Here is a 20,071-nt window from a genome sequence, read left to right as displayed (position 1 = left end):
GTTCTAGTATTGCAGAAATGAGGCTCAGAAATTCCACAAAATGACCCTGCTATGTTATCTTCTTCCTAGTCTGTTGCCAGACAGGATAAGCTACGCTCTTCAATGATTAAAAACACAAGATCCAGATAATCTTAGCTGTTTCCGTTATCTGAATGCACTACCCAGGGCCAAAGGCTTGTTTTGTTTTATTCAAGGTCTGTAAACATTTTGTATCGGTTTCACTGAAAAATAAGAGCAAAATTGGACCTCAAACATCGAACACTTAAAAACCACCTAACTAAAGTTTGGCACTTTTTTGGAGTATATATCCATTACCATGTGGTTTTGTCTGAAACTTTGGGCATAAAAAGCCACCTGCAAACTTCTATTAAAAAATATGTGTTTTCAGTCACTTTGGAATTCCTTAAAAATGTTATCTGTGCTCTGAGCACTGAAACAATTACACTCATTCTAAATTAGAATTTGCCATTGATGGCAACTTAAAATTATCTGTAATAAGCAGGATATCCTTTGCAACTCTTTTAATACTGCACAGAAAAATTATGATTATTTTGGACAGAAGATTAAGATTCAAAATATGGCTAAAGTATAGCAGTTTTCCTTTAATGACGTAAAAATCTAAGTCTTATTCACCAGGACTATGGTATAAGATAATTCACCAATTTTAATCACTATTCCTAGCAGGCACTGTCAGAATATCTAATTTCTTCACATTTCAACACATCTGGATTAGATGGAGGACTCTACTTCTCTCTAAATGACAAAGCCAAAGCTGAGATTTTGAAATCTGTCTGAATTGATGGTGAAATTCTGGAGTTCGACAGCTTGATGTCACATGTTCGAAATTATTTCTGTAGGGATTTCTTTTCCTTTGCCATGGATGAAGATAAGTAGTGCCATGGAAAGATCAGCCTATCCAGGGTGCATATGCCCAATTTGTAAGTTAAGTGAGGTAAAACCAAGAAAATTTTACCTCCTGTTAAAATACTTAAATTCAAAGTCAATCTTTATTACATTCCTTAATAAATAACTTGTTCATGTGTTCATGTGTAGGTTTTTGAGTTATTTTTGTTCAGATTTCCATTTGATTGAGGGAGAGAAAAAAATGCACAGGCAATACCCTTAAAATCTCCACACTTATTTGAGGGTAAAAATATAAGCTTTACTTTGCCTTACAGCCTGGAGTACTCTAAATTACTCTTCCTTGATTTGCAAAAGAACGGAATGTTTTTCCTATGTAAAAATAAAACAAAAACTTCTGACAGGCAATATTTTCCACTTCTGCTTTTATCACACATCCACCAAACTTTCAGATTATCTGTGTGCCTAAGCGCACTCTTCTTATTTTATCTCTTTCTTAAGGAACTCAAAAAACTGACCAAAGTACCTCAGCTCCTCAAGTCTGTATTATCTTCAGAGAGCGTCTGAAAAGCAGGAACTTCCCTCGGAACCTAAATAAAAAGAGCCTATTTAACTGGTTAAATTATGAGTCTGTAGTTTGGTGTCATGAATATCCCTTTATTATTTTATACTGTAGTACCCCATTTCTCTGATTGAGGATGCTGAAATATTCTGTTTTCCAAATCCCCAAAATTGCATTGAAAATATAAAGTCAATATTTTACTTCAAAAATTTTCCTTGAAAGAAAAGAATAAACAAACCCTCAAATGGAATATTCTGACAAAAGGTGTCAATAAGATCACACAGTGCAGCTGAATTGAACCCCCATCATTTCACAATTCCTGCATTTGAATGATGTGTCTCTATTGCCTGCTGCCCATGCTGCTGCTCTGGCTGCCGGCAAACCTCTGCAGTTAAATGCCCTTTAAAAGCTGGTGAAGCTTCATTTGTCCTCTGCCAGTCGGTGTGGAAAACCGCTTTAGTGATATTGGGAACAATTAGGAAATTCTAATTTAACAAGGGTCACTTTTACCTACACAAGTATTAATAGACCCAAAAATGCAATGGTGTGGATAGGGCTCCACAGTATTTTACTACAAAACTGGGTGTCTATGGTGATTTCCAGCTACAGTCTTTTAAATGAATGGTATTACTGTTCCAGACAGAAAATCCAGAAACTGGCAAAATGCACTGGCTGTGCGGGACAAATAATGCTGAAACTCTTACTGCAGATTCAGCACCTAACTCCTCCCTGCCAGGAGTTTCTAAACTCAAATTGGCAGCTTTCTTCCTCTTATGCCTGGAATGTTTTATGTGGGGATTTCAGCAGGCAGGGCATGCATTTCATGTCCAGGAACTCTTGTGCAAAGAGGGGTTTCTCACATTCCAGCAAGGGGCAAGCCTTGTCCTGGCCCTGAGGGCCACTTCTCCCTGCTGTTGTTGGGTGAGGTCTGTGTTCTGCAGCTGGATACTCATATTGCCTCAACCACTACCATCAGGATCATTGGTTATGTCTAGATTTCAAACCAGTTAATTAAAATTCTTCACAGGAAACTTGCTTCTGCACAGCTCATAGCACCTCTTTTTAAAGACAAAATACTTAGGGGTGAATCAGGACTTAAATTGATTAGATCAAGGTTAATTTTCCCTTACATCCAAAAGCTCGGCTTGAAACTGGCTGTTAAATTTGGAAATACAACCCATTGTTAGCCTTTAGTATTCTTAACAACATTTCAAATTACTAAACTGTCCCTTTAAAAGCTGAACCACCAAGTTGCAGTTGAATCTGACTATGGCAATCGATATGCCAGATTCTGCATTTTGGGTAAAAAAAGTTGCAGGATCAGGAAGAACTGCATTACATGTCTCTCTTTAATCTAAGCCCCCAAATTAAGAGATGTCTATGATAGAGCTGAAATGTAAATTCACGAGACACAATCACACAAAAAATGATAAATTAAAGACAGATCTAGAGTGTGCAGGTAAGAAATCAGCAAGATCCTCTGAGATGTTTGGTAAGAGTACAGGTTGATTTTTAAGTTTTCTTTCTTTTCCTTCTGTCTGCAAACAATATCTTTGTATAAATACATAAAAATGCAGGATTAGAATTAATGATAAATGATATGTCACATATTAAAGCCTAGAGAAAAACAAGTGTGCAGTGACACAGTCCTCATTTTATCATTCTCTTTGTATCATGCACCTCTGACAATTCATGCCACCTTAAATCATCTCCCAAAAGACTGGCCCCAATCTTGAATATCATTAATTACTTTATTGCTTCTTGCAACTTAAAAGAAATGAAGCAATTAAAATTTTAGATGCATTCTTGAAATTCTACAGGAAGAAATCAGCTATTTAAAACAATATGATAAAAGAACATGAAGGCAAAATCTCAATGTTGTCTTGAAACAGAATTAAATGACTGATACATTCTATGTTTTCTAAATAATTTACCCAAAGCTGACGCTTGTATGGTTTGCATATCTAACAGTGTTTAGCATTTGATGACAAGGTACCTGAATCCCCCGAGTTCTGATGTAATAGGGATACAGGCATTGCTGCAAGTCTGTAATACATATTTCTCTTTCCTCTGGGTGTTGGTTGTCTAAAAACTGGAGTGCTAAATACAGCCAGATGCTGCCCATGGAACTGCAAATGAGCCAGGTGTCCATTGTGAATCCCTGAATTTCCACTGAAAATGAAAAGATAATTCTCTGAGAAAGTAAAAATACCTATTTCCTGCTAATTTAAAACAGATTATTCTTTTCCATCTGATCATAATTGTCGAGATTTTTAGCCTTCCATTGTAGCGAGGTCAGGATACTTGGAAAAGTATTAATAAGCTAGTATTGGGTGCTCACAAGGTTCCTTTATATGTTCCCTTCAGTCACATCATACTTGACTAAAAGAAAAATGTTTTTCTCTAAGTGTAAAGTGAAGAGAAACCTAGTGCAGCTATTGACGTGTACCAATTAGCACAGCTGAGTTCAGACATGAATGTTTAATATATCAATCAGGCTCAGGTGCCTTTTTTACCACAGGAAGACTTGATGGACTTTTTTCAGGAACTGGTTTTTGCAGTTAAGAACTTCTGAGAAGGAAGGAGCAGGGTAGGCTCTGCCCTCCATTACCATCATGGTCTGTCTGGAACTAAACTCCATTCTTTTAGAAATCATGGCTTCACTGGGTGCACTAACAACCCCCTACTGGGCTTTGAAATAGGCTCTTTCAGAACAATGGTCATATGGTCTAAGCAATAACAAGGGAGTACAAAAGCAGTTCTACAGCAGTTTATTTAAAAAAAAAAAAAAAAAAAAAAAAAAGTTATTTCAATACAAAAGCAGTTCCATTGTATTCAAACATCCCTATTGTCACAACAAGTTGGAGGGTAAAAAAATGAAGTGTCTCTGCCAGGTGGAACAAGACAGTTGAAGAAAAATGTAGTTGTCAGATAGTTCAAATATACTTCATCCAAAATGGAGAAGTTTGACAGACAGACTCAAGACAAGGCTTTTTTTCTTTGTAGCACTCGAATCTACTGCTATGGATTATGGAGAGGCCACTTCTCTTTTTCTTCGGGTCGGGGAGAGGCAACAACTATTTCCTTGCCATTTTCAGAGAATCCCAGCCTGCAAGTAAAAAACAAAGTGCTAATCTTTCTCATCATTGCTGTGAAAGTCACTCATTAGTAAGAATGTCTGTAAATTGAATGTTAGAACGAAGCTGTTCAGCAACCTCTGCTGACATAAGAGTAATGGACTTGGCATCAGTGTCAATTTCCTAACCACTTTTTTTTTTTTTTTTTTCTGTCCTAGTCTTAAAGGTCAGAGTGAGCAGCCACCAAGCTCTGTATACCCCAAGAAATTAGTGGATTAATCAAAACAAACAAATGTATTATCAGTACATATTCTCTGGAAAAAATATGCGGTAGCATAGAGAATGCATAGACCAAAAGGGTAGGTCCCCAACTGAGAGAATTTGCTGGAGATGCTGAAGAAATTAACCTCAGGTGTTTTGTTACCTGCACAAAAACAGAATAGGTCCCACAGAGTGTTCGTTTCAACTCAGCGGCTATTTTGAGAATGAAGATGATCAACTGCAATCCACTGAGAGCTATTAAAATCGAGAGCAAAATGATGTTCCACTCCACTATGTTAGCAGGTTCTGTGCACTTAGACCAGGCAGGGTAATCTGTGAGATACCTATTAGAGAAACACCAGACTGAAGTAAGAAGAATGTTTCTGACTACGGATTAGATAAATAATTTCTTCTGGAAGAGTTACACCAATGTTTCTTACCCCCCAGCAGTGTCTTTGAAAATATAATTCCATCCGTTTGATGAATTGCAGAAAGGGCCTTGAATCAAATGTAGGGTAAAAACGATGCAACTGTATCCCGAGAAAGCAATTCCAAGCAGGGCTAGCACCATGGAAATAAAACTCTGAAGTAAAGAGAGAGAGAAGTATTACCTTGTGGGCCTAGTGTCAACAGCAAATACAAACATTCAGTCTGTCTAGCTACTTCATTGGGGCTGAATTTCACATTTGATTCTCCCAGTCTTCAAAATTCAGAAAAAAAATAGCAAGTAAAGAATAGTAAGAACACACACACAAAATAAAGGTTAACACAGAGTTTAAGACAGTTCTACAAGTTATACATTATTTGGGTGGGGTTTTTAAACCTGCATTTCTGTAAAGCTGTTTCCCAAAATACCAGAGGAACACAACAGTGTAATAAGTATGTCTGCAACCCAGATAGTGTGTATTGAGTCATTTCTGAAGAAAACCTCTTCTAAATAACACAAGCAAAGGGATGAAGGTATTTAGCCGGCGTGCTTCATTCTATGTTCTTATTTTATTTTACAAGGATTTGGGGGAAGTGTGTGTCTAATTTTCTTTCATCCTGCTTATGCTTACAGAAAGAAGCTACACTTTCTGTGACCTTGCAACCCAATTTAGAATCCTCTCTGAAAGGAAGTGAAAACAGTAGTGGAGTGGGCAGTAGGATGTGCTGGAAGCACAGGAGCAGGAAGGCATTCAAACGAAAAGCTAAGGAGATGCACAGAAATAAAACACAGACTCACCCTGTAGGTTTTGTTACAGCTCTCACTCTGGCAGCACTGATAGAACACGCTACACTCCAGCGTTATTAGAATTGCTGCCAAAAGAAGGATCTGTAAGAGGACATCATAAGGTCAGTGAGATGACTGCAGATACTAAGCCAAAGTCTCCTTCACCTTTGGAAGGCAGGGACTGCATCTCTTCTGCTGCCTTGTTATTTTAAAGCTGATCCATAGGACAGCACAATTACTCAAGGCACACATGGAACTGGGGCGGTTTTAGTAGGCTGCTGCTGTACTTGTGACTTGCACTTGAAAGACAGGAGTGCAGCATCTCCCATCACAGTAAAGTGCTGCAAGCTTGGGCACAGCTACACCAATGAAACTGAAACAATAAAACCAAGTTCACAAGCAAAAGAATCAATACCAGTGAGTAGAAGGGTATTTTATTGATACAAACACATCAGTTCAACACCTTCTTGCTGACACATGCAAACAAATCAGGGAATTTCCTTCCTTACCACCACACTTACGCTAGAAAAAGTCAGTAATGTAAACTTTTGATTAAATTCACCTGGACTTTCATTTGTTTGTCAAGTATCTATAGTGATTCTTTCAGACTATTGGATTATTTAAGCCTGATCCTAGAATAATTTTGACGAATAGAATCTGGGCTGCAGAACCACAAACTGCCACTTACAGAGGCACAGGTTTGAAAAGGGAAGTGTGAGAAGACAGTATTCCTGAATCACAACACCATCCTCTCACACACTGCTGACGGGTTTGTAACAGAATGATACATGCATTTTTAATAAATTGTTAATAATCTTAAGGCTAAAAATGCCACAAAGTATCAGTATCACTGTCGCAGTTAACTTTTTCATACATTTGCAACAGTTTTTCTCTTTGAATCCTCTGTCTTGTAGTCTTTTCTTCTGCAAGAACAGGTTTTTCTTCTGCTTTAAAGAGAATACACAATTTCAAAAGAATGTCTAATGTTTTAATAATAGTTCAGCACTTCATAGAAAAACCTCACTTACGCAGATGAACCCTTTTTAAGCACTGAATGCAATGCACTTTGATCACATAACTACTTTCTCTTCCTGAGGCTACAGCTCTTTATGAACATGGTAAATCATCTGAAGAGTGAGCAACTCCATGGTAGTTTATTACTGCAGATGAGCATATTACAAATGTAACAGGGAAAATCCTACTATGCTAATCACAGTGAGACAATTCTCTGTATTTGGTCTGACAACAGTGCTACCTGATGCACTGCACGCTCTGTTCAGTCTTCTAAATAGTGGATTGTATACAGCTCTTAAACACATCTGAAACATCATGAGAAGCTCTTTTTTATTTTCTTCCCCCCCCCCCCCCCCCCATAAAAGAGCTCTCATTCAACCTCCACAGGTGATTAAATCAATATAGTGTTTTCCTCCATAACACAAGCATAAATTACATATACACAAAAAGACAGCAGAAACCACCCCCCAACACATCCTTCAAGTAATTTGCCCTTAACAACATACATAACTTGTTATTCAGTATACTAACTTTTTTTTCAGTTTGATTGAGTTTTTCTGCCTGCAGTGGTTTTTGTTGAAGTAATCAAGATGCTCTTTTTTAAAAGCAAATGCTGAAGAGTTATGCAATATTGTTTCCAGTAGAATGCAATTTATTAAAAATCCATAGACTGAGCACTTACCATCACACCTGAGAAACAGATCCCTTCAAAATACCACTCATGGTTGGGGAGCTGGTAACTGGCAGCATGCAGAGCTTTCCCATTTGGAAAATAGAGGAGGATGTTCACAACAATACTCCAAAGTGCAAGAGGTACCAGCAGGCAACTCAAACAATTTCCAAATGTCTCCAAAGCCATCTCTCAAGAACTCTGGAAGTTTTGTTCTTCTAAGCTAACAAAAGTTTACAAGACTTCCAACATAAGAAGCGTTTTGACCCCCCCAGCTTGATTCAGTCATTTCATATTCACAGGAACCAGTGACTGGAATGTGATTCCAAGGACACAAGTACTTAACAGTTAGCAGAACTACAGATGAATATCACTGTGTAAACTCACTGTCCCGTGTTAAGCACGTCTTTAAGCAGCCATTTCCCTTCTAAAAGATCGTCCTTTGTGATCTTCCAAATTAAATATGTCTAGGAGTCAGACTCAGGAAGGAACTTCAAAGCTCTCATTTCCTAGTGACTGCTCAAAAATGTCCTCCTCCCTACGATATGGACTCCAACACAGTTTGTGACAGAAGTAAGATTTTTCAACCTTACTGCAGCATGGGGAAGGGAATTGTAAGAAGATAAATATGCTCAGCCTCTGTTCAGACAGCCACACTTTGCCTCATACTACAGAGATTTATTTAGAGAATCCTAAGGGGGAACCTGCGTATTACTGACTTGGAACAGCGGGCTGAGTCTGGGCCATCTTGCAGAGAGAAGAGAGAAGCTGAGAGACACTGGTTAGAAAATGCAAGGAAGACTTATTTTCCCACTTTTAATCAATGACTCTTTCACACAGCATTATGTGGCTCCAGTGCTTTGCAAATTAAATCCTGCAATTTCTCCAATTGTTTCATTCTGTGCTTACAGCTGAGCTTGCACAGCTACAAACCTGACCTACGTACATGTGACTTCTTGTGCAGGACAAAAGGTCTGGCTGGTGTTTTGAAATGCTTGCTGTTTGCACTGTGCAAAAGCTGAAGTCAGACAGCTTTCCCATTGTCACATGTCATCATTCCCCAATCCCTGAGCATCTAAGCACTGTCCCAGTAACACAGAGACAGGGCAGTTTGAACACTTGCAGCAAAACCCAAGCCTTGAATCTATGCCCCTGTGAGTCATCAGAAAAATAAGTCAAGAATGACCTTAGGCTTTACTAAATAGGAAAGTTGTACTCAGAGAATTAAAAAAAAAAAAAAAAAAAAAAAAAAAAAAAAAAAAAAAAAAAAAAAAAAAAAAGGCTTTATCAAAAGCAGGAAGGCTGAATTTAGAAGCAATGACCTCACAACATATTTTCCTTGTGTTTCCTCATGAGCTGTTTCAGGCTCTTCACACATGAGGCTTCTCATCCTCTCATAAAAGCTGTTCGGATTGCATGTTGTAACAAATTCCATACTATCACTTAACATGAGGTCACCCATGGAAATGGGCATCATTTTTCTACCTGTTCTCTGCTGTGACTCCTCTTTTTCTAGGAGGCTTCATTTTGAAGTCCTCATTCTTGATCTTCCCATGTTTTCTGTTTTACTCTCTCATCACTATGGACACCTTTTTTCAGGTCTCCCTCTAATCAGAATTAGCAACAACCCCACCTTTCCAGACTGATAGGCAGAGGCAGAACTCAAGTCATCAACACTACACCACAGGGAGCAGAGAAAACAGCTGCATTAAAACCATGCACCATCCCCATGACTGATTTTTTAGTACAAAACTCAAAGATCATATAATTGGCTGAAATATTTTCTTTAAAGCAAAGGCCAAAATTAGTAGCAAGCATCTTATTATCAAATTTGATGCTATTTCTATTACAATAATTATTCTAATTAGAATAAGCTAACTTGGGAAATAGTGACTGAGGCAGCATTTGTTCTGCAATGCAGCAGTCTGCTTCATGACTTTATTTTTAAACTGAGCTCTGCAAATACCAAATCATAGCGTGGTTATTTTTCTGGCACAAAATGCCATTAGAATAGAAAACAACTATTTTATACTAAGAATTAAGCAAACCTGCATCTCAAACATCTTGCCAAGTGTTGCAAGCGCTGCTTTTCCATTGCTGTCATTAGTCATGAGTTGATTCCAAGCCTGGTACAGAAAGGTCATGTTCACTTTGTGGGAGTGACTTCTCTGCCAGCTGAAATGAACATAATCATAACCAATCACTTTTTCACAATGTAACTAATTTCTCAAAACACTGTCTTACACACCAGGCAACAAAATAATCCAGCTGGCCAATTTTTACATGACATTATAAATAGCGACCAGTAATGCTGTGAGTAAGGGCTACAGAAATCTATTGGTGCTGCACACGTTTGTGCTGAAGTTTCAAGTCTAAACCCTAGCCTAATCGTTCTGTGTATTGGAATTCGTAAAATTGTTTCAGTTCTTTAATTAATTGTGTGTGCCAGAAAAACAAATAACCATTATGCAAGAATAAAGGAAAAATCTTTAAGTTGCATGGTAATTATATTCCCTTGAGGACTCTCTTTTCCACTTTCTCTCCTTCAACACCCCATTTAAACTTGCAGATATTTTTTCAAACACTGTATCTTCACACACAGAGACACTGTGCCACACAGCTGCGAGGAATTTTGTTTGTATACATATATGCAAGCACATACTGTCCTTCCTCCCTCTCATAGCAGGGCATTAAAGTCCCTCAACTATTTCTAAGTATGTAGGTATGAATAAATACTCTTGCAAAATTCAAGTATTCTGAGATCCTAGACACAAACTCTTTTATGAGAATTCTTTTGCTGGTGTTGATATATGTGGACAATTTTGTTTTCACAGTTCACTTCTTTTTTCAGGTATTTATCTGTACAGGTCAGACTTAACTATGCAGACAGCCTGAGATACACCTGAAGTTTCTGGCTGTCTTTAAAGACACCACCTTCCCAGTTACAAATAGCCTAAGGATGCACTGACATCTTTTTCTCCCATGAATAGAAACTAACTTGCTTGTTGTCAAAGACAATATGAAAAGCTAAGTTCCAAAACAGAGCCTCATTCCTTTGAAATAAAGAGCATGTCACATTTTGGGTTTCACTTGAAAAATGCAATTGCCAGCAGCAATGCTGCCATGCTGGCTTTGCCAGCAATGCTCTTGGCAGCACGTTATTCAGATGTCCTTGTGATGAAACATTCACTTTAACTGCAACAACCTACACTTCAGGGGTTCTTACCCAGGACCTTAGAGTAATGCCTTCAGGCTGATAACTGGTAAAGTCAGGTTAATTAGTCTTTGCCGACCTGAATTTGGACCTTATTCCCTGAACGCTGTGAGGCCTGAGGATCTGCTGAATGAGGTAAAAACCAGGAATCATGCCCACATCTTGTTTTATCTCAGGCCTGTAGTGGAGCAATCGGAGATGATCCCCCTTGGAGGGCAGGAGGGGCTCAGCTGGGCTCAGCTATGCAGGGACACCCTCAGCTCCCTGGCTGGGAACTGCCAGCTCTGACCCAGGACTGAGACTTCACATGTGCTACTGTATCTGTCCCAGAGATGTTGTTGAACCCTTATCCATGAGCAAACTCCTGCTTCAGCTGAATGAGCCCAACCAAGCAAGGAAACAGCTCCCACTCTGGCAGAGCCTGCTGGAGAGGAAAAGCAGGTTATAACCGGACTGCTTTAAATCCTCATTCTCGTGCCACCACTGCCCTTTACTCCAAGACCAGGCAAGCAGTATTTCAGCGTGGGCAGGGAAGGAATCACTGACACCTCCTGGATATTTTTAATACAAATCTTTATTTGTGAAGTACAGGGGAAGTTCAGAAAAATCCCGCAAAACCCTCACTCATCCACACTTTACTGCTGCTTTGGTTTTGGTCGAGCTGACCAAAACCTTTTATCCAGGCCAGGCTGGATTTGATTTGTGCTCATTCCAAGGTCAGAATGAAAGAGCAACTTTATTGGAAAAATAGGACAAAGTACAAAGCTGTGGTGCCAGTAGAAAGAGAAAAATAAATAAAGCCACTTTAGTGACGTGTTAAGGCAGTTGCCTGTACCAAGATGAAATTAAGCAAAGATATTCAGGATACATTTAGCCTTTCAGTTCAGGCAGGTTAGTGAAAACCTGCATATGACTATCAACAAAGGCCCCAAGTCAGTTACATTCATTGCAAAACCGCAGTTTGACAACAATGTGTGTTTCAGTATGCATGGAATGTTTTAAAAAAAATCCACAGTATACTCATTACAGCACACATATGCACCAATGTCAATACATTTTCAGGTGTCTAGCAAACGTACGTCTGTGGGGGGGAACAAAAAGAAAGAAACATATTAATGGAAAGAATATTGTATCCAACTAAAAATGCAAAAATTAACCTGATCACATTTAGAAAACCATAGCATAGCTCTTCTATACTGCAGTTAGAGCAAAGAAGGCAGGAGGAAGAAAAGAGTAATAGCTTTGAAGGAGACCCAACCCTCAACAACGTCAATTAAAAATGCGAAATGTATGCTGACCTATAATGTGTAATATAAATTACATCTGCTTCATGCTTTTGGAATATGTCCGAAATATTTAAAGAAAGGCTTTAAAGAAATTTGGAGATTTCCTTTCCTCACTCACTCACTCACTCACTCACTCACTCAAAAAAAAAAAAAAAAAAAAAAAAAAATATATATATATACACACACACACACACACACATATATACATACACACACACACACACACACACACATATATATACATACACACACACACACACACCTTCAAAACCCCCCCAGATCTGGCTGCAGATTTTGTTAGCTATGTGCAATTTAATTCTTTCTCTTATCTGGCTTCCACTAAGCAAGGCCAGGATGCTACAGGATATTTTCAGTATATGCAGCATATTGTCAGTAGCTCATGAGCTGCTGTGGACAAAACAAAAGTCTAACACAATATAGTTAGAAGAAGCGCCACATTATGTAACAATGGTTTAGGCAAAGACCATCAGCACCAGATCTGCATCTCAGTTATATCACCTACGGAGTGCTGATCATCACATGTGTCATTGGACAGACAAAAGCCCTCTAGCGCCTAGTTCTCAGGTAGATTAATGTCACAGTGACAGTTAAGGATCAGCTAAAGGCATGTGATCAAATACTACATGAAAATTCTAGTCACAACAGGGCTACAGAAACAGCTGTACAGGGAATTGTTTTTTAAGAATAACTATAAAGCAACTGCTGAATAAAACTCCACAGTAGTATAAGTAATGATTTTCATATTCGTCTGAGAAGCATGGGTATACCTGCAAATTTCTTACCTCCTCATGACTGCAGCACAACCCACACAGTCCTCCAAGAATACCGTTGATTATCTGTATGAAGCATAGAATGAATTCTATTCCGCCCAAAACAAGGAGGATGGAAAAGAGGGTGACATTCCACTGCACGATGTTTTGAGGTTCCTGACATTCAGACCACTTGTTATACTCAAACAAGTACCTGTATACAGCAATTAAAAGCATATTAACATTGTGTCAGAGTGGGATACTTACCATATACTGGAACCAAATTATGTCTAGTCTGTAACTGCATTGAGGATATTCACGCTAAAGGGTCCTAATAGGCTAGGTTCCCTCAGGAATAGATTCCTAAAGGAATAGAAAATGCGGTGGTTTACTCTATGCAAGGTTTGTTTGGTTTAGGAACATGTTGAAATACCAACGACACATTTTCCTAAGTCTTAATTTCTTTTTTAAAAATAATCTAAGCTATAAAGGCAGAATTTCCTATTGTTGATTAAAGTGAGGCACAAATTCAAGAAAGCTGAAAGAGCAAAGTTTTTTCTCAAAACAATCACAGAGCTTTGCAGGACTGGGCCTTTTTTCTAAAGATAAGCCGTCAGTGAGGCAAATGGGTCACTTTCTCTCCTGTGTTGCCATCTTTGGGCCCACACATGCTTACCTGGATGAGCCGAACACAGAACAAATTTGGTGAGGTACTGGAGTATTTCAGCTGTTACTGCTCACTCGCATCTTGAGAACATCAGCACTTCCCTTCAGCAAGGACTTAAAGTAGCTCTTCTACACTCAGTCATGGTCAGGAGGATGGAGAAGGAGGAATGACCCCCTCTTGTGAGAGATACAAGTGAAATATGAAATTCTAGGTCTACTGCAAAGAGCTTTCTGTGGCCTCTTAGCACTCCAGATCAAGTCTGGCATCAGCCATAAGCGGTTGCTAGGCACAGCCTTGAGGTTGCCAGCCATACAGACGCTTTAAAGCGTGTCATGACATGAATCACATAGGATTTGTGTGCATTAGTGGGCAATAGTACACTGAGACGTTTTGCAGGAGAACCTTAATTAGGGATAATTAGGAGCTTCTTGCCTCTCTGCCCTGCAGTGTACAGAGATTCTTACAAACCTTCTCAAGATTCATTTATGAGATTCTATGCCATTGTGACTAATGTGGGCATTGTGCCACTTTATGCTTGGGCAAAGAGGTTTCAGAAGCAAGCCTGATAAAACAGACTCTTACACAAATGATAAAAAAAATATCTTAACAACCACTATTCCTAGTTTGTAAATCCTTCAAAATCCTAAAACCTTATATTTTGTTAGAAATGTTCATGGACGAGAACAGTATAGATTTAATCACCTACATGTATTTCTGTGGCTTTGGTTTTACATTGTAGCAGTGAGGGTAACTGATGCCATTTGTTCTTACCGAGTGGAAAGGATAAAGTTATGAATAGATCCTGGTATATGACTACTGGACATTGCTGAAAGGTATTGGAATAAACTCCATGTGTACACTGGGAAGAGATAACATCCTCATGAACAGACAACTTACCCTCCAGAGGAGTCAGTGAAAGGATAGATCCAGTTTCTCTCTGGGTGGGTAAAACAATATGGTCCTTGAGACAACCCCAGTGCTGAAACGGTTATACAGTATCCAGAGCCAAGGATCCCAACAAAGGCTGCCAGAACTGAGGACAGCATCTGCACACCAGACATAAACACGAACTTTCAGCACAGCCATTGCCTTGTCTTTGGCATTACCTAGGACTGAGATATACAGGCTCACTTACTGCACAGCTCTTTCCACAGCTCTCGTGGCCAAAGCACCCACAGCAGTTGTCATTGTGAAGCCCAATGAACACTGCAGCTGGAATGAGTACCTGGGAATGGAGCAAACAAATCACACTGTTCATTTTGGCTGCACAGAGAGGGCAGATAAAATACAGTATTCAAATTTCATTCATTTATTTTGCTTCTTGACAGTCAGCCTGTACAGGTGATTCAGCTTTACTCCTATTTAACACAGTAGGCGTGTCGCTACTAACATCACCAGTCCCAAGACAGATATATTTCTATTCCCACTTTGTGGCAATATTGCACTTAAGCACAGAAAGGGACTGCTGGGGTATTGCTACATCTAAAGCATTTCAGCTTTAAAAGTTTCTGTTCACATTAAAGGCTGTATTTGCAAATAAAATGCTTTGTTAAAAAAAAAAAAAAAAAGCATTAGCTTTATTACAACGAGGACTACAAAAAGATTTTTGAAAACCAGCTACGGCCAATATACTTGTTACTTAAGAAAAATCATCATTGCCTGTGTAACAAACCAGTCTGACTAGAGTAGAAAGTCTAGTAAAATTTTGCTCAATTCATACAAACATCTCATTAGAGACATCTACTTTTCTCCAAGATTTCACGAACAGTTTCCAGTGACAGAAAGTCAAAGTAACAAAGCAGAAGCTATCTATGTAAAACATAAACCAGCCATACTCCAGAGTTTTTAGCATAAAATCAAGAATGAATGGAGGTGATTAAACAGAGGATCCTCCCACCAGCAATAATAGCATTTAACTGTGTCCACTTATAAAGACTCTACATGCAAGAGTACTCTGTAAAACCATAAAGATAGGGTAAAGAGTTATTTGCAAATGCCACAGACTTACTCAAGATGAAACTAGAATAAGAACTATCCTGTTGAACAGATACATACTTGTCAGCCCTTACTCAAACCTGTTGCTGAACCCCAGTGCTTCAAGTCCAGAAGTGTTTGTACAAGTGCCCCGCAGGAGAAGTTCCATTGATTTCTCTTGTATTATTCTGTGTGTAAAACCCAGTCTTTGCAAATCCCACTCTAGGTCCCAATGGGACTGTAATGCAGCTGTAAGCACCTCCCGCATCACAAAGCACCTTAGCATGCAATTGTTTTTAACCTGTGATTTGCAGACACCTTGAGATCATAGAATCATAGTGTTAATTATTGGAAGGGACCTATAACCTATTTTGAGGAAGACTTCTAAAGTCAGATGAAAAAGGAAGCCTGGAATTACAAGTCTTAAATACACTGCAGTGTAGTCCACAAAACTGGAAAGGTAGAAAATAAGAGCTTCAGATTAATGGCATCCTATAATGAACACACCCAGTCCTTGCACCCTGTTATTCAAATGCAAAGCTTTGACAACTACCACTCAGTTCCTCTGAACAAACGTTAAGGCAGAGCATCTGTTAGCGTCAAATAATGGAAATTAAGGGATTGTATCTAAATGCTCATTAGTTAGAGACATTTAAAAGGAGAGTGGTTCAATAATATAATAAAAATTTAAGATTTAAATCTTTATGCAAACTGTGACCTGCTGAGAGGCTTGGTTTCACTTTTGCATTTGGATTCTGTGTTCTAAACCCTATGATTTTTTCAGCTTTAAAGTGACATAATGTTGTAGATAAGACAATCAATACTAATTAATAAAAGCTATGGGATAATATAGATCTTTTTAAATACAACTCCAGAGACACTTGTTGACCAGACATTTGATGAATAAATTCAGAGAAAGAGCAGTTCCAAGTACCTCCAAAATAAACTTGAAAGAAGACCCTACGTTATTACTTACCAGAAAGCCTCCACCTAGAATGCCATGAAGGCACTCCACGTATTTGCTGAGGTGATGCTCTGAAGCAAATCTTGTTTCACCATTGGGAAAATAAAGTAAAGTGTTGGCCACAATGCAGAGGAGAGCAAGGATGAGCAACTTAAAACCAACACATCTAGCACACCTTCCAAAACACATATTTTCAGCTTTGAAAATCCTCCTTGAACGTGCACGATTCAACCTATCTCACACCTGTCCACACCAAAAATAAGATCAGTGTTTATTCTCACCTCCTTAAATACCAGGAGTTACCTAACTACCTAGATGACGTTTAGAACCATTCCTAACCACTCTTCCCAATTGCAGAGTGAGAGCAGGGATGGCAGAATGCCACCGCCCTTTTTAAATGCAATAATTGTAGATGCACCAAATGCAACGAAGGAAATATTGAATACTAGGTGATTTCACACTGACATATGATGCTTGGAATAGTCACTGGTGAACATGGTTAGATGTGAACAACAGGCTTAAACCACAACACAAGTTCTGTTAGAAACTGAAGGAAAAATGTTTTGTTTTCTTTGTTAGGAGAAGCTTTGAATTTTAGGTTTATAGACTGATTCAGAACAACCTGAAGCCAGGAAAAAACTTGGCTGACTTCAGCAGCACTGAGTCAGAATCTTGGGTATAAACAGAATAAGGTCTACAGCAATGGCAAATATGTAGAGCAACCTCTCACTTTGCTATCCTGTTGATGGAACAACAGAAAACCACACCAGGAGGTTGGAAAACAAACGAAATGAACAGGTAGGCCTCTTAGGAGTGTCCTTGTTCTTTCCATTATAAGAGGAGCTGAATTTGGATTAACAGTCAATTAGTAAATTGTTTGGTAACAGCTAAACCAAGCAAACACCCGTGAAAAATACTGCTTGGAAAAAAAAGCAGGATTATAAAAGAGAGTCATTGCACTGAAATACCATGTATAGAAAAACAGATAAAAAGAAAAATGCCAGGAAAGAAGCAGATGGTATCCAAGGTTTCCAAATGGTGTTTCCTATACCAGTAACAATAATTTCCACAGTAAATGGAGACACAAAGGGAGCTAAAAGTTGATCTAGCCTTTTCTCTTTTCCCTCATGCAAATTTTTCTAAAATCACTGCAGCCTTTTTCTTCACACACAGCTCAACACAGAGGTGTGAGCTGCCATGTCCACTGCCATCACATGACAGGAGGTAACTAAAATGCACAGGCCCAGACCAGATCCAGGTGGTGCTGCTGCTGCCTTCATCACAGCACCATGTAATTCTCATTGCAGAACCAGAAGCTTGACAAACGGAGTTTGGGAATGTACAGGATATTAGAAGACTATAATGAAACTTTAAAAAAAGTATTCAAATTTCATTTTTTGTAGGTGGGGTGAGGTATATTTAATGGCTAAATAACACAGTAGACAAAAGCCCAAGTCAAAACCATGATATTCTTGCCAGAGATGTGAGCAACACTTATGCTGAGAAAGAGTGTGCAAAACTAAAAGGTGGGGGGTGAAGCAGGGGAAGAGAGCAGTCTGGTGCAGCTGTGGCTTTGTGATGTAACTTCTCCGGGTATTGTAGCTGCTGACCTTGGAGACTTCCTTCATTATGAGAAATATCCTCCAATTGTACAAACATAGGCTGGCCATTATTGTGTGCTTCACCTCTAATGACTAAAACAACCCTAAATATTATCCTGCAGGTTTCCTCTGAAGTAGGCAGACTGAAAACTTCCTTTATTTTGTTGGGCTAAAAATCCCAAACCTCACTACTCAAGAATCTTCCCCCCAGTTCAACAACCAAACCAATGTATCGCCTGTGGGACATGGATTTAAAACCCAAGCCCTAACCATATATTTGAAAACTTCTATTTACAACTTAAATAATATTTTTCTAAATACTTAATTGAAAAAAAAATATCATCAAGAACTACCTGTATTTAAAATCAATTCTATATTTAAAAATGTCTTCCAGTGGCCTTGAAAACAGTGTGAAGAAAGAAAGAAACAAACAAAACAAACGTTGTATTTGTTGCAAATACTAAAATTTTACATTAAAAGACCTGGTCATGTGTGACTCAAGGGGGCTTCACTAATGCTTCTGCCATTTGGACACCCTACTGTACAGCTTCTACCAGAAAGTCTCAATATAACTTCTCTTTGCAGAATTTCTGGTGGTCCCACCCACCATCCTAAAAATGCTAATAGAGGAAAGTGCCTCTCATGGAAGCACTGGCAGGATGTGGTAACTCTATGACACAGCACAGGAAATAATGGCATGGGCTTCACCGATTCATTTGGAAAGACTGGGCAACAAAACATACATATTTACACCGGTTACTAATTCTGACTTGTATCCTTTTGTAAGCTGTTCTCCTTTGGTTTTTTAGTTTTTAATAGGTTGCTGCTCATGGAGGCCAGCGCTAGCTCATGCAATTGTTGGGAACATAGTGAGAATGTTTGGTCACCTGTTGGCTAAACTAAGGGCAGGGTCTTGGCCAGCTACGCAGACAGAGCTCCTGGTGACCTTAGGACAACTCCAACTCCCTTTGACCCATCCATGCTGCCATCCATTTCTCAATGTCCAAATAATGCATTACCCATGTTTTCCAGTAATCGTCCATAAAAACACTGTCATGCAGCTGTAACTGTCCTCACCACCTCTCAAGTGAGCATTGGTTGGCAAACTTGACCTGGACAGACACAAGAGAAAGCTTCTCATGATGAAGTCCTTGGTGCCTTATGGTCTCCTGGCCACAGACAGAAGAAATTCTCCAGATTACTTTTATTAATTATATCACAACTCCTCGGGTTAACCAATGAGCTACTTATGAGCACAAGAAACTACCGATTGTCACGAGAGGAATTGCTCCTAGCACGTCTGTAACACACATGCACATGTTGGCTTGATATCTCTGCCATCACTTTGAGACAGAAAACTGACCTGAACCATAGAAGTCAGCTTGGAATGAGAGCTCACACTTCGACATGGCAACACACACTCACACATACAGAGAACATTTCATTTATTAGTAATAATGCTGACCTAAGATGGAGTCAGTAACAATGCAACAAAAGTAGTTTTGCCATTTGACCAACCAGTTTGGAGACTGAAAATCTTACAATCAGGGCAGAGCTACCACTAAATGAGTGTATAGAAATCCCTCTCTTTAAAGAGGAACGCATAAACCTTGCTTAAGAAGAACTATTACTGACCCTGGACTTGAATACCACAATCAAATAAACCACTTCAAACACTGTTTTCCAGTGACATGCAAAAACCATGCTGTAGCTTGCATTCATTAATTCTTCCAACAATGCTATTATGATAAAAGTAGGACATAGGACAAACAAATCTTTTTTCTATTTCTGCAACAGCCTGTAGGTGAAACCTTGGCCTTGCAAAATTCCTAGCAAACGTTTGTTTACCTTGGACTGTACTATTTACACACAGGTTTGCATTTTAGATTTCTAGTCTATCCCTAAAAGTGTGACACTCTTGCAAAAGTTAAACAAGC

General features: G+C 38.9%; 2 protein-coding genes across 2 annotated transcripts; both read right to left on the bottom strand.

Moving 5' to 3' along the window:
* Positions 1–4,178: 4,178 nt before the first annotated feature.
* Positions 4,179–8,073, bottom strand: TM4SF18 (transmembrane 4 L six family member 18). The gene is made up of 5 exons (XM_040074254.2): positions 7,671–8,073; positions 5,987–6,076; positions 5,202–5,344; positions 4,925–5,105; positions 4,179–4,532 (listed from the first exon to the last, which is right to left on the bottom strand). Exons 1-5 carry the CDS (start codon positions 7,845–7,847, stop codon positions 4,518–4,520), a joined length of 606 nt encoding a protein of 201 aa, XP_039930188.1. The 5' UTR covers positions 7,848–8,073; the 3' UTR covers positions 4,179–4,517.
* A 3,865-nt stretch (positions 8,074–11,938) lies between these two features.
* On the bottom strand, positions 11,939–16,782 carry TM4SF1 (transmembrane 4 L six family member 1). The gene is made up of 5 exons (XM_040074442.1): positions 16,546–16,782; positions 14,731–14,820; positions 14,493–14,641; positions 12,962–13,142; positions 11,939–11,953 (listed from the first exon to the last, which is right to left on the bottom strand). The coding sequence occupies exons 1-5, from the start codon at positions 16,720–16,722 to the stop codon at positions 11,939–11,941; spliced, it is 612 nt and encodes a 203-aa protein (XP_039930376.1). The 5' UTR covers positions 16,723–16,782.
* Between the last annotated feature and the right edge of the window lie 3,289 nt (positions 16,783–20,071).

Source organism: Hirundo rustica, chromosome 10 (genome assembly GCF_015227805.2).
Source record: "Hirundo rustica isolate bHirRus1 chromosome 10, bHirRus1.pri.v3, whole genome shotgun sequence".
Lineage (NCBI taxonomy): Eukaryota > Metazoa > Chordata > Aves > Passeriformes > Hirundinidae > Hirundo > Hirundo rustica.
This window is presented reverse-complemented; position numbering and strand designations above follow the sequence as displayed.